The 14,543-nt window shown below is 35.6% G+C and overlaps 1 protein-coding gene across 8 annotated transcripts in view; it reads left to right on the forward strand.

The window, feature by feature from the left end:
- CADPS2 (calcium dependent secretion activator 2) overlaps positions 1-14,543 on the forward strand; it is a 546,904-nt gene that overhangs the window by 307,825 nt on the left and 224,536 nt on the right. For all 8 annotated transcript variants that reach the window (XM_056118152.1, XM_056118156.1, XM_056118154.1 and 5 more), the window contains exon 8: positions 4,796-4,935. In XM_056118152.1, coding sequence (XP_055974127.1) covers positions 4,796-4,935 — 140 coding nt within the window. The remainder of the gene's footprint in view (positions 1-4,795; positions 4,936-14,543) is intronic.

A 14,543-nucleotide genomic window follows, 5' to 3' on the forward strand; every position in this document is an offset into this window, starting at 1 on the left:
CCAATCTCTGTTACTGACTCCTCTTCTATACTAGGTTTAATTTGTTTGTTTCAGATTTTCAGATTTTAGTTGAAATGAACTTAAAATTTTAGACAGCCATGTAGTCATAAGATTAATACAATATATGTATAAGTATACTGGTTTGGTTTTAATGATGGTAATAGAAGGAAAATAATATAAAATTACAAATTTATGTTCATATATATTTTTAAAAAATACTTCCAGATCTTTTATTGCTCCAAAAATACTTCCAGATCTCTTATTGCTCCAAACACTATATGTATTTCCCCTTTTTGTTATTTTTTCTTCTTGTAGATTAAATTTGACAGAATTTTAAACTGCCTTTAAAAGGTCATTCTATATTTTTCATTGCACCTTAGTAAAGATGAAAATAATGTTGACATTTTATTATGAAGAAGATACATTGGTTTTATATATAAGAATTCATAAAATGTGTTACGTCATGTTAAGTCACAAGACATTTAAAGTGTTGGTGACAAAAATAAACTTGAAGAAGCAGAAGTACATATAGAAAGGTTAAGAGAAATGAATAGCAAAGGACAAATTACTTTGCTAAATGATAAGTTATTTGTGCAGTATAATTTTAATGTATAGATGAATTTAACTTTAAAAAGAAGTCATTAGTAGAGTTTTGTGTGTTTGGTATCTTAATTATTGTTCTTCAGCATCAGACATAAGTGGAACAACTTTTCCTGAAACAATTGTTTAGTTGATAAAAAGATATGAAGCAAAGCACTATTCATTGTACTAGGTTAGATGCTACTAAAAGTTGTAGTAAATAAATGACATCATTTTGACAGTTGATAAAAACAGCCAGCACCTATATAACAATTTCCTATGGATGTAAATGAATGGGAAACTTTCCTTCACATTTTAATTCAGAATTCTAGCTTCTGCAACTTTTTAACTCTCATTTTTGTGGATTTTGGAGTTCTCTGGGTGACAGATGAGAAGAGAGAGATTAAAGTAGCCTGTATCTTAATCTTATTTCCTTAAGTGAGATATCACTTTTCTTCTTTATCCATTAGCCAGAACTTCCATGTATCCCTACTTCAATATAAAGTGGGATAAGAAATGCATTCCTTGGATGGCCAACTAGTTTCTAACAAAAGTTCTTTAGATGTGAACATAAATCCCAGTGGACAGTTAGATGTGCTGCCATAGTTTACACGTACAGCCAACATTAACAGCCATTGTGTTTCCTTTCCTACACATAAAACATTCACTTTAACTTAAGGAAAGTAGCCTAGTAATTTTTGCCCTTCAATAGCACAGCAGGCGGGGCATTTGCCTTACACGGGGCCGACCCAGATTTGATTCCTCCATCCCTCTCAGAGAACCCGGCAAGCTACCAAGAGTATCCTGCACGCACAGCAGAGCCTGGCAAGCTCCCCATGGTGTATTCAATATGCCAAAAACAGTAGCAACAAGTCTCACAATGGAGACGTTACTGGTGCCCACTAAAGCAAATCGATAAACAATGGGAGGACAGTGCAGCAGTACTATATCAAGTCCAACTATCACTCTTCATCACTGGCAATCTATAAATTAAAATTCATGTTAGTCCAGTGCTCAGTCTCCCTTCCCCAACCCACCATAGAACAAACCAAATACACAACAACCAGGAGGCCAGAACTGAAATTAAGTTTCCCATTTGAAGAAAAGATGATGTGAGAAATGCTGTGATAGTAATCAGATCCTGCCATTACAGTGTTTAGTATCTCCTTATTATGTATTCTCAGAGTACCTTTGGTCCTCTATTCTTTATGGAATCAAAACTCTTTAGGCTGTCCACCTTGGGAGTTTTATCCATGGTTGAGCAGGTGCAATTTGAGAAACTGAAAACTATTGTGCAGAATGTTTTGGGGTGAGGGGGATGATAGACTACACCCAGCTAACATCAGGAATCACTCCAGACTCTGTGCCAGGGGTCATACTTAGTGGGCTCAGGGGATGGTGCAGGCACTGAATCCTGGTCAGCCACATGAAAGACAAGTGCCTGACTTGCTCTGATCTACTATGTCTTTACCACCTATGCAGGTCATTTTAAATTCAACCCAAATGTATGATTTGTCAGTCAGCTTGTTTTAGAAATATAATGTTTCATATATACTTGCTTCTTTTTGTAGCATGTTTCTTAGAGTCAACTCAAAAAACCAGTGCCCAGAGGGATGGGTATTTGATCATTGTATAATTGAAACCAAGCACAAAAATTTGTAAGTCTACAACTGTACCTCATGATGTCTCACTAATAAAAATTAAAAAATAAAAATAAAAAAAAACCGAGTGCCACATTCTGTAGCACACAAAGGAAACATAGCACACAGAATTGGCAAAACATGTGACCAGATGCTAAACAGATGACAGTGATTAAATACACTAATAATATAAGAAAGCAGCAGCAGCAGCAACAGCTTCTATGGATAAAGGGGCAGAAATAGAATGGTACCATGTTTTATCACACTTTTGCTCTGATGTTAAGAGGTTCTGAGCTCCTTGGACCCTGTGTTTCCTCACATGGTGATGCTCATGTGTGTAATTGAACAGATCAAGGATAAAATCCTTCCACTGAGTACAATTAGAAAGACTCAGAATCAAACCCCCCCTAAATGGCCTAAATGATAGAATTCAATATTGAAGCAATCCTTAATCTGTGCATCATCTGCAGCCAGTTATTTTTGAACTTCATTTACTAAACCGTCATTGGTATTTGGAAACTGAGAAACTGTCAAGAGTTTTAATTGAAATATTCTTTCTATAAGCCTCTCAGAGTTGGAACAACACCAATATTTGTATAAAGATAGAAGGAACAATTAAAAGGAATAACATCTGTAGGTGGCTCAAACCCAAAATTAATCTTTTAAAAAGGAAAGATGATGAGGTAGGGAGAAAAACAGAAAAAACTTTCTAGACTTGCCTGCTAGGTCAATAGCTGCAAAGAATAATATCTTAATCTTTGTTTTCTGTTGTATTTTTGTTTTGTTTTGTTTTGTTTCTGGTTGTGTTAAGGTCTATTCCTGGCATGATGCTTGGGGACACTGCTGGGGGAGGCTGTGTTACTGGCGGATCAAACCCAGGCCTCTCATTTGTACAATAGATTCTTTCAACTCTCTCCCTGTCTCTCTGTCTTCATCTTTAGGTCTCTTTTGAAAATCAACTTTTAATTTGATGGCATTCTTTTCTCCTAGTTTAAATCCAAAATTATCAACTCACTTCCTTTCCTTTACTGTTATTTTAAAAATAATCTGTTAAATACGCCCTTGGCTATTTTAGCAAGTAAAAGAACTAATTCCAGAAAAGGTAAAGGTAAAGGCCCTCCCGATGATCGTTGATTTGTTCGAGCGGGCCCAGTAACGTCTCCATTGGAGACTTTGTTGTTACTGTGTCTGGCATATCGAATACTCTCGGTAGCTTGCCGGGCTCTCCGAGAGGGGCGGAGGAATCGAACTCGGGTCGGCCATGTTGGCCGCTTGTAAGGCGAACGCCCTACCGCTGTGCTATCACTCCAGCCCAATTCCAGAATAAAATTACAATTTTTGAAAACATTACAAATGACAAAATACTCTTGGATATTCCTATATCTGGTTAAGCACATAGATATTCTTAGCTTAGCCTTTAGGATAGGCCTGAAAAAAAAAGTCTCAGATTAGTAGATACATTTAACAACTTGACAGTAGTTTGAGCTTTTAGGACTATGTTCTTTCCTAGAGAGAAAAGGAACCATGTTTAATGATTGCTCAGGTCATGTATCCATGTATACACAGGGGGAAAAAGTACTTAATTACAGGCCATGCCAAATGCTGTTGTCATGTATGATTCAAAAACATGTTAGAAAAATAAAAACATTTTAGAAAACCTGAGCATATTTAAGCTATTTCATTTACATGGAAAGTTTAGGCTTATTTACATTCCATCGTGGTTTAAAATAAGAAACACTCAAGTCATTATGTACTATGTCTTTGTTTCATGTCTTTATTTTGTCCTTCAGAATATAATGCTCCCACTTCAAAATATCCATCATGGTGTGGATAGAGGCAATATTCAAGTAATAACACAACTAGCTGAAAAGTTAAAATATATTGTTTTATCTGCTTAGCACCTAACCTCTGAATAACAAGTTTTTATTTCTACTGCTGCCTTTGTGGAACTATTATGTTGTGAAATAATTACTTCTTAATTTTTAGGTTTTAATAAAAATATTTTTTCTGTTCCTATAATATCCTTTTGAAAACACAAAAATTCTTTGTATTGATCTAAAATAAAAATGCATTATGATCAGCCTTTTCAACTTTAATTAAGATGACTTTCTTTAATTCTGTTTTTCAGTCAGAATATTAAAACATGAAATATAAAAAAACATGAAATATATTTTTGCTGCCTAAAATAATTAGCTTAGCTGTTTAAGCTTGCTATCTGTGATTTCAAAGATTAGTTCTGTCTGAACTTCTTTGCCCTGAGGAGTTTAGTGTATTCTTGAAATTATAGGTGTCTACTGAGTATTTTTCAACTGTCAATTCAACGGGAGTCATTGTGCTATTAATTCATTATGAAGTGACACGGGAAGAAAACTCATTATGTGATAACATGAAAACACATATTTGTCAGAAAATTAATGAGTCTGTATTGAAAATTCATCTGCTGTGATGGGAGGGAATCAAATGTTTTACTATGTGGACTTGACACCTTCTCTTCAAACAGAAAAATATATAGAAAATATTTCTATTTTCTGAGACTGCATTTAGAATTTAAATGTTTTCTTTTTCATCCCTTGCAGGTAATATTGTACCCAACTTCCAATAGCTCCAAATCAGCTGATCTGCACCGCATGATAGTGCCAAAAAATAGCCAGGACTCTGACTTAAAAATAAAATTGGCTGTGAGAATGGATAAACCACCACATATGAAACATAGTGGGTGAGTGTGCTCTTGGAAAGATTTTTTTTTTTTGTAAATAACTTGATTTCATTTCGAGATCTTTTATTTATCTTTTTTTGTAGAAGAGTTCTTATTCCAGGCTTTCAGGTGGCAATCACCCCCACCCCCGCCACCCCCGCCAAAAAATATATGACCTAGCACTGTCTGTAGCACTGTCCTCCCATTGTTCATCGATTTGCTCGAGCAGGCCCAGTAACGTCTGCATCATGAGACTCGTTGTTACTGTGTTTGGCATATCGAATATGTCACAGATAGCTTGCTAGGCTTTGCCGTGTGGGCGAGATACTCTCGGTAGCTTGCCGGGCTCTCTGAGAGGGGCTGAGGAATCGAACCTGGCTCGGCAGGGCTGGCTGCGCTCAAGGCAAATATCCTACCTATGTGCTATCATTCCAGCCCATGTGACCAATATGACCTATGTAAGCTAAATTTTTTGAATCTCTCATTATCTTTATAAGTAAACACATGGGTCTTAGTGTAACTATTTAATGCTATTAGAATATTGGTACTTGATTTCATTGAAATGACATGAATTACATTGAGAAAGAATGAGCATATATTTCTAAGAAATATTTTTTAAACCATACTAATAGTTAAAATAAGCCTAGAATTTAGGTCCACAGAAATAAACAAGCATGGACTATATTAAGACTAAAAGGTGTTTAAGATGTATCCTAGGAGATTTTATAGTTTCTTTTTTTTTTTCAGGAAGGATATGAGTTTTCAGCCAATGAATGGGTGAAAACTACTGCTGTAGGAAATGGTACTGATGGATAAGCCAAAAGTGCAAGATTGTCTCCCAGGGATTATCTGCACTAACCTTCAACTCTTTCAAGATTCTTTTCCTCATATGTCCAGTAAGGGTTCTACATACAATATAAGCTCTACATACAATAAAATGAGCTCTGAAGGAACAACAGTATGTCTTTTCTCAAATTAACATTGTGGGACTCACTGCAGCCAAATCCCAGGATAGGTTTACCTACCACTTACTATGGAGAGAAACAAGTTCAGTCACAAGCACAAAGGTAGAAGAAGTATATGTAGAAAAGGGTCTGTTGACTCTGGAGTCAACTCATCCACATTGTTGCAGGATTTTTTGGATGAAAATGAAATGATTATCTGACCAGGCGGTAACTGACCCTAGTAAATGACCAGAAGTTGCTTGCCTGGTTTGGGTTGAGCGGTTTATGCAGCATCAGAACTTGTCTGACTGAAGAAAGAGGGAAGTGTCTCAGAACGGGGATATCTCAGAAAGGAAACTTTAAGTAGCCAGTATCATGGCATCTTTGATATAGTAATCCAAGGTAATGTCTATAAAGTAGAGTTCCTCAGATTATCATTTCTTTGTGTCATTTCTCCTTCTACCTGCTTGCTCATCATTTGTTTTTTGCAACAGAGGACTTAACTCTGCCAGCTAGAAAAACCCTCGGTGAGATAAGACCCAGGCTTAAAGGAACTGACTAGTCAGGGATACATGTTTATACAAGTAATTGTATTTTTATACAAATAATTTTCATATGGTGAGATAATTGTCACAAGAGAGAAAAGAAAACTGATGGAAATAGCACCTGATTGATTCTGTTGGAATTAGCCAGAAAAAGTCTGAGCAGATACCTGACTTTCGAGTTGAAACGGTAAGGATTAATTGAGCAGGTACTCCATGTGGAGGAAGAAAATTCTAGTTATATGGCATAGTATACATCTGTGGCATGTATGTACCAACAGAAAGGAAGGTAGAACTGACAAATTTGGTGTAGTTGGCAGAGAGTGTTTGGAGATCAGAGAAGTAGAGTACAGCTGCTTTAAAGCAGTGGTTTCAGCCTTTTAAAACTCGCTCAATGGCAGAACTGTGCTGAGTAGCAGTTGTTAACAGCTACTCTTAAGTACTTAGGAACTTAATGTATAATAGAATGCAGTATACTGTAGGGAGTGGATTTACTTCTCAACTTTTGTCTCAGTCTCTTTCTTTTGATGAATGTAACAATAAAAATAACGGACCAGTGTATTCGAATACCAGAATAGGCCTCAATTTATGTGAGTTGAACACCATGTTGAATACCCAAGATGAAGTCAGGCAAATTTGTAAGCATTTATGTCTTGTTGAAGAAAGCTCTGCCCTAGTACTTGAATGTCTTGATTTAGAATCTCCAGGGCAGGTAAGACAATTTAGTCCCCCTTTCCTAAATCAATTACAAATCTTGATTTATTTTTGATCACTGCTTTATCCTGAAAGAAAATTGGTTTGCATCATCTATCACAACACTGTACGTCCACCAGAACCTCCAAACTGATTGTGGATTAGGATTCTGCCCAAGAGTATAGGTAAAGGTCTTAAGTAAAAACGATTCATCACAGTCTCTCTTATTTAAAATAAAAATCACAGACACTCACTTGAATTCAAATCAGGAATGCTGTCTATACCAACCATAATCATTTTTACCTTTCATTGTGCTGAGATCCTAACAGTTCTATCTGAATATCCACCCCTGTATATAATTTGTGGTATGGAAAAGGAAGAAATTTTATAACCAAAAATATCTGTCAGGCTAGTTGTGTAATGTAAAATTAAGAACATTTTATTTGCAGTACTGAGATACAATAAAACCAGTATCAAAAGTCCTTATGATAGTAGTGATTCACCAGAGATAAAAAATTATCAGTATTGCAGAATAGCAATTTATTCAGTGGACAGGAATAATATAGATGGTTACATAAAGAATCTGTTGTAGGGATCAGCAGATAGACCTCTTGCCTTGTACAGGACCAACCTGGGTTTATACCTTGTCACCCCCAAAATTCTCCTAATCACTGCTAGCAGGGATCTCAGAGCACAGAGCAGGAGTAATCCCTAAGCACGGTTGGGTGTGATCCCCCACCCACTTAAAAAAATACATGTTCTAGTTTTTCAGTGCATATGTGGTAAAAGCTGTAAAGATTTTGAGTATATAGATAAATGTGGGAAAATATATCAATCTCTTGACTCATCCAAACTTATCATCTGAGGTGCTTCATAAATGGATTTTGCCATGCTTAATTATATTTAAGAGCAGAAAGTTTACTTTTTCCCTTTTAACTGTTCTATCATCTGCCAAGGCAGGCAGTAATATGAGTAGGGTATTAATAACATTTTGCTTGCAGGCTAGATTGTGTTCTGTCAATATTTCATTCTATAATGAATAATTAACATCAATTATGAATAATTGAAGTTATGTTTTAAAATATTATTTTTATCTAAAATATGTAAAACACTTATAGACAGTCTCGTCAAGTAGATTCCACAATAAATTGAAGGGATATGGATTTTTATCTTCAGAGTGTTTTTCAGAACTATACTTTGAAATCTTTGAAATGTGAGTTATGCTATGTTCCATTTCAGTAGTGGAGGCAACCAGTATTTTTCTCTTAAATAAATAACTGATATATTTTATTACATAAAACCCCCTGAATTGTCCATAATAGCTTTTATTTCTGCTCTATGCATTTTCATGTGTTCCAGCAACACAGTTTCTTTCCTATTTTTAAATTTTATTAAAGAACCATGATTTAAAAAGTTTTAGATAGTGAATATCCTAGCACCAATCCTACCAGTGTCAACTTCCCTCCTCCAGGTACCCTTCCAACCCTGCGGCCCATCACCTTGACAGACTTAAAGTTTGGTTCTTATAGTTTGAATTTTATGTTCTTAGTGAACACAGTTTCTTAGGCCCATTTGACCCCTGATCCTTCACAGTGTGTAATCAAGGATACAGCTTCATATTGTTGATGATGATTTAAATAACTATGTTAGTTTTTTCAGTTTTAAGGAAATGACATTGGCTGCATCAATAAACTGAATCTTAAAAGGTACGAAACACAATGTGTAGGAAATAAGTACTATTTTGATGTAAAAGACCTAAAATATATGAACTTATATGTGTCTCTCATTAGTTGCATTTTTAAATTGCTTATTTTTGAAACAGATAGCAGAATACATCTGATTTTAAGTTCCTGTTTCTTGTAACTGATTATTAGTTCACTATATACATCACCTCATTTTTTAAAGTAAGGCTGAGTGCATGCAAATGAAAATAGATATTTAATTTTGAAAAAATAACCATAATAGTGATCGCATACTTTTTAAACCAAACTGGACATTACCAACATATATATTTGTTATAAAAATGAGTATACTCATTTTGGAGTACATCATATAAGCTAATTATCAACATATATATTTGTTATAAAAATGAGTATACTCATTTTGGAGTACATCATATAAGCTAATTGAATGAACTAATTCTATGTAAATTTTTTAATGAATTGTCAGCCGGAATATGGCTACATAATTCATACCCAGCATTTGAATTTATTTTCTTGCTTTTTTTTGGTTAACTACAAGAATTTACTTGAATAAATGGACTATTTATCCTTTAGCATAGCCTAGTGGCGAAATAACAGTATTAACTTTAATCTGGGAAATGTTCCCATTTTATTAAATAAAATTTTCCTAATTCAAACACTGTTTCTCAAAGGAAAGGCAAAAACATAATGGAAGTAATTATAAAATAAAAAGACTACTATGGCAAGTAAGACTGACACTGAGAAAGAGAAAACAAAAATTTAAATTGATGTTTCAATTATGTAGAAGCATCTGACCAAGTTCTATCAAAAATCTGCATGGAGCATAACTTTTTATTGTACAAAATGAAAACTTCATACGTGTGCAGATAGAAAAATTCTATCACACTTAAGACTCGTGAAGATAAAATTCTAACCGAATCACCATTTTATATGTATTTATATATAAATATATATATAATCGTTTAAAGTCCTGTTTGCCTTTCTGAAAATATGCTAATGAATAACGTTTTGAAACGTTTTGAAATCAACATGCATAAAGCTCTGTGTCATAAAAGAAACAGAGGAATTGAGAGGAAAAACAGTAGTTTTGCTTCCAAGGGAAACAGAACCAACCTGGCTGCCTTTCTTCATCTCTGCTTTTCCCCAGAGAAGCTCTGGGAGGCAGCAGGGCTGCAGAAACTTTCCATCATAGCTTTAACACTCAAGCATGGCATAAGCACGTGAAGCTGCATCTTTGATTATGCTTTAAGATTTCTGATTCCCCACCAACTTAGGCAATACTAGGTGACCTAAAGAAGGGAGACAAGTGGCATTGGTGTGGAAGGTCCAGGTCTTACCAAAAGGACATCCCCTTCCCTCTCAGCCCTCCGCCCTCCTAGAAAGCGCCATGGTATTTCAAACCACCCTTTTAGAATGACTTTCCTACCTGTCCCTGGCAAAGAGAAACACGTGGATTTCACCTTTATCTGAGCCTGTATTCTCTGTCCCAATTTGAATTGCCTTCATTTTGGCTTATACTACTTTCCTAGAAGCCCTGCCTTGCCAAAACTTCTCAGAAAATGTTTGCTCAGATCTCGATAGTTGATTGACTCTTTTACTAGACTAATTTTTGGAAGGAAAGTTATCTGTTTGGTACTCTAAGGATATTTTAAATATTACAAAATGACAAATGAGCTATAAAGATGAATTTTTTCCAAATTCCATAACACCCAATGTTATTTTGATATGTTAATTAAAATCATTAAAATCATTAAAAAATTGAGAACCATGGTTTTTTTTAACCTATTGATTAATTATGTAATAATTTTCCTCATTACACTGACTGTTACTGTTTTAATTTGTTATACTTTGTTTCCTGTAGTAGAGTGTTTTTAACTTGAAACTCAAACTGTGGTCCTGTTCAGTACTTTTAAAATTTTTCTCTCAGGCAGAAGACTTAACATAAATTATTATTTTTCTTACTTTTTATGGATGAAATAACTACTTTTCACGCGTGGGCATCTTCACAGAGATTGCTCAGTGGGCAGTGTGCTTTCTTGGAAAGCGTGTTCAATACTTTGCACCACATGTACTGTCCCTGAGCACAGCCAGGAGTGATCCCTGAGTGCAGAACCAGCAGTAAGCCCTGCACACACTGAGTGTGCCCCAAAACAAAAAACAAACACGCAAACAGAAAACACATGTGGGCATCTGAAAGCCATTCTAGGACAAATAAAAGAGGGATGGCAACTTAATTAAGGAAAAATAAGTCTTTTGGAAATCACCATATTTATAAGCTGTCTTAATTTGGAGCACTTTTTTAAAAAAAATTATAGAAAAAATCACTTAATAATGTTGCACATGTCAAGAAATTTGGTTTTCTCTCCTTCCCTCTTGTTCTTGCCATTGTTGTCATGGCAGAAGGTCACAACTTGGTTGTAGTGTTTGCTGGGGGCTCTGTATTTTACTGCGAGGCACTGCAGGTGGTGCATTTATCCTTGTGCCAGGCATCACAGCTACCACCATTGAGAATAGCCTTCAGCTATGTGAGACGAAGACCCTGAAGTGTCCAACTTTCAGCCTGACATTTATAGAACAGGAGTTTCAGCACCAAGCCACTGCCAAGGGTCCCACATCCAAAAATGTAATACTCTTAACACGAAATCAATAAAACTCCTCTACATTGTAGGATGTTAAGAAAAATTTGGACATCATTTTAAAATAATTAGGTTTCTTTTCTTGAATTACCATGAGATACAGTGTTACAAAGTTGTTAATGATTGAATTTCAGTCATGCAATGTTCCAGTGTTCCAATGCCCACCCCTCCCTTCACCAGTGTACATTTCCCAGCACCAATGTCCCCAGTTTCCCTCCAGCCACCCCCACTCCACCCACTCCAGCCTGCCTCTATCTCTCTCTCTCTCTCCCTCTCCCCATCCCTCTTCTCTATCTTCTCTCTCTCCCTCTCTCCTCCTCTCCTTCTCTCCTTCTCTCTCCTTTCCTCTTTTCCTCCCTCTCTCCCTCTTTTTCTCTCCCTTCCCACTCAGTTTTAAAAAATCTATTGCCTTTATAAATTTCTTTGTAATTTCTTCTAATTGATTAGGAGGGTATAGCAGTAGATCAAAGGTGAGCTATAGAAAGTTTGGTTATCATCTATTCCCCAGCTTTGTGAAATTGGCAGCCTTTAGCCTTCTTGCCAGTTAGACTGATCTTTCCATCTGTCTTTAACCCTCCCTCTTCTCCAACAGTTGCTGATCCCTATCTCTGTCATATGTAAACCCTTCCCTCTGCCAACCTCAGTTTAATCTCTGTTCCAACCAGAAAATTCATTTGATGACGTTTGCTAATTTTCCTTTACCTGTTTTTTAAACTATTTCAAAATTTAAGAATATAAGTTCATCCACTCTCAAACAAGTGGTGAGCACTTGCCCCATTCCCTAAGAGTTTAGCCTTACATTAATAAACAAATAAGTTTATCATACAAACAAGTTTAAGTATCTTGTCCTACATAATCTCTATAGTAGCCTACACCCCCACTTCAGGCCCCCTAACAATCAGCGCATTTACTCTGAAGATGTTCTTACTAGCTCAGATCCTTCTTCTTCCACGATCCCGTAAGAAAACTGCACCAGTTTGGTGCTGGGTAACACCTCAAACTGGCACATTGATGCCAAGGAATGTCATTTATGTTCTCCATAGCTCAGTTTTCCTGGTAAGCACATACTCGACTAACTGCCAAGTCATATCAGGGTGTGAGGACACCCTGATTTCTGAGGGAGCTGCTATGTCTTTTTTACACCCTCTAAGAGTATGAAGAGGCTCTGAGCTTCATTGGTCCTCATCACCATCATCTCCATTTTGTCCACTGCCTGCAGAAATCTTTCCACCCTGGTCATTCTCAGCTCTGGGGTAGGTTGGCAACTACCTACCATCACAGTCTCTCACTTTCTTTTCACCATTTTCTGTGAACTCTAAGGATAAAGTAAAGCCAAATGATCAGAACCCAAGAATGATGTGACAATAATGATTTAGAAGAAATCCCTGAATTAAATGACTAAAACCACACCTGACATGAGTGAATCCATTTCATACAATAGATGACAGTGCCACTAAAACCAAAAAAAATAAAATAATACAGAGAATATAGATAAGGTTACTATGCTTCAATACCTCTTTTACCATTGGTCATAAACATCTTTTCTGTTCAAAGGAAAACAAGTTTCCAGTGTGCTTATCTTGAGCAAAACATTTTAGGCGTTCGACAGATTTGCTTATGTCTTTCAAACTTTCACTTAGAGAAAACTGTTCATTGTTTTTGTTTGTTTGTTTGTTTTTGGTTTGCCCGAGATGCACAGGGCTTACTCTTGGCTCTGCACTCAGGAATACCTCCTGGCAGTGCTCGGGGGACCATATGCTGGGAATCGAACCCTGGTCAGACTCGTGCAAGGCAAACACCCTGCCCGTTGTGCTATTGCTCCAGCCCCCAAAACTGTTCATTGTTGACTCGAAAGTTTAGCCATTAGTTTTACTGAGTGTATCTGCGAAAAAGAGGTGTTTTTATGAGGAAATATAGTGAATATGTAAATAAAATGTATTAAAGTATTGAAACTACCAAAGGACAGTATAATATTACAGTGATAAAGCTTTGTTTCTGGAGTATGTAGCCAGCATGCCTAGTTGGAATTCTGTTGCAGTATACTAGGAAAAATTGCTCAACTCTCCTGTACCAGAATTCTTAAATATGTACAATAGAACATGGACAATCACCTATTTCAAAAGGTTACCTTTGAAGGAGGTGTCTAACACATTTTTAATGTTTAGTATATTTTAACTATAATTCAAATAATTTACAAACCACTGTTTCAATTTTATGCCGTAACATTACCGGTAGCATTTTAAAATTTCAGGTAACTTGTGATGTTTTGCTAGCACAGAAGTAATGTGTAATAGAGAAAAACTAGAAGTACAAAAGAATAGTTTAAAAGAATAGTTTAAAATTTGGTTTAAAATACCATTTTTAAATGATTCAGTTACTTAATAGTAAAAATGCTTTTCTCTGTTATCTGAGCCCACTAGCAATATCAACTATTGTGTGCATATGTCATTGAATACTATTCATTTTTATAAGGTTAATGATTCTAGTACTGGTATTTTCTGCTGTCATTAAGTCCTTTCAATGTTCTAACCAGTGAAGCCCAATCAGGAATTAATGGGTTAAAAATTATTTCTTAATTAAAATGATCCCTACAGCTATCATTTATAAAAAATCAATTGACTGTAATAAGTAATATGAAATGAAAAATTGAACTTATACAGAGCACAAATTGCATTAATGATTGATAGATAATATGAGTAAAATGAAAAATTACTTGGCAAAGAGGATAAAGTATTTATGCTTGCTACCAAGTAGTCACTGAATGGATTATAACTATGATTTTTCTTGTAATGTTTCTTACGGTAATTGTCAGGAATAGGTATAAAGAAACATGGGACTTCGATAATTTGCCTTGCCATTTTAATTGCTGAGAGAAGCAAGAGAATCTTAATTGCCGGGAGATGCATTATAATTAAAGTGTCATTCTACACTCATTCTGAAATAATTAGTTTGAATATTTGTGAGAGCTGAGATATAAATTTAGTTCCAAATTCAGGAGCATACCCACAACACACTTTGTTGAAATGATGGGTGGTTAAGAAAGGTTAACAATCATAATATTTAAAATGTTTCTTTAATTTGGTACAATTTCATTTTTATTGGATTATTGAA

Source organism: Sorex fumeus, unplaced genomic scaffold, assembly GCF_029834395.1.
Source record: "Sorex fumeus unplaced genomic scaffold, SorFum_2.1 ptg000037l, whole genome shotgun sequence".
Classification (NCBI taxonomy): Eukaryota; Metazoa; Chordata; class Mammalia; order Eulipotyphla; family Soricidae; genus Sorex; species Sorex fumeus.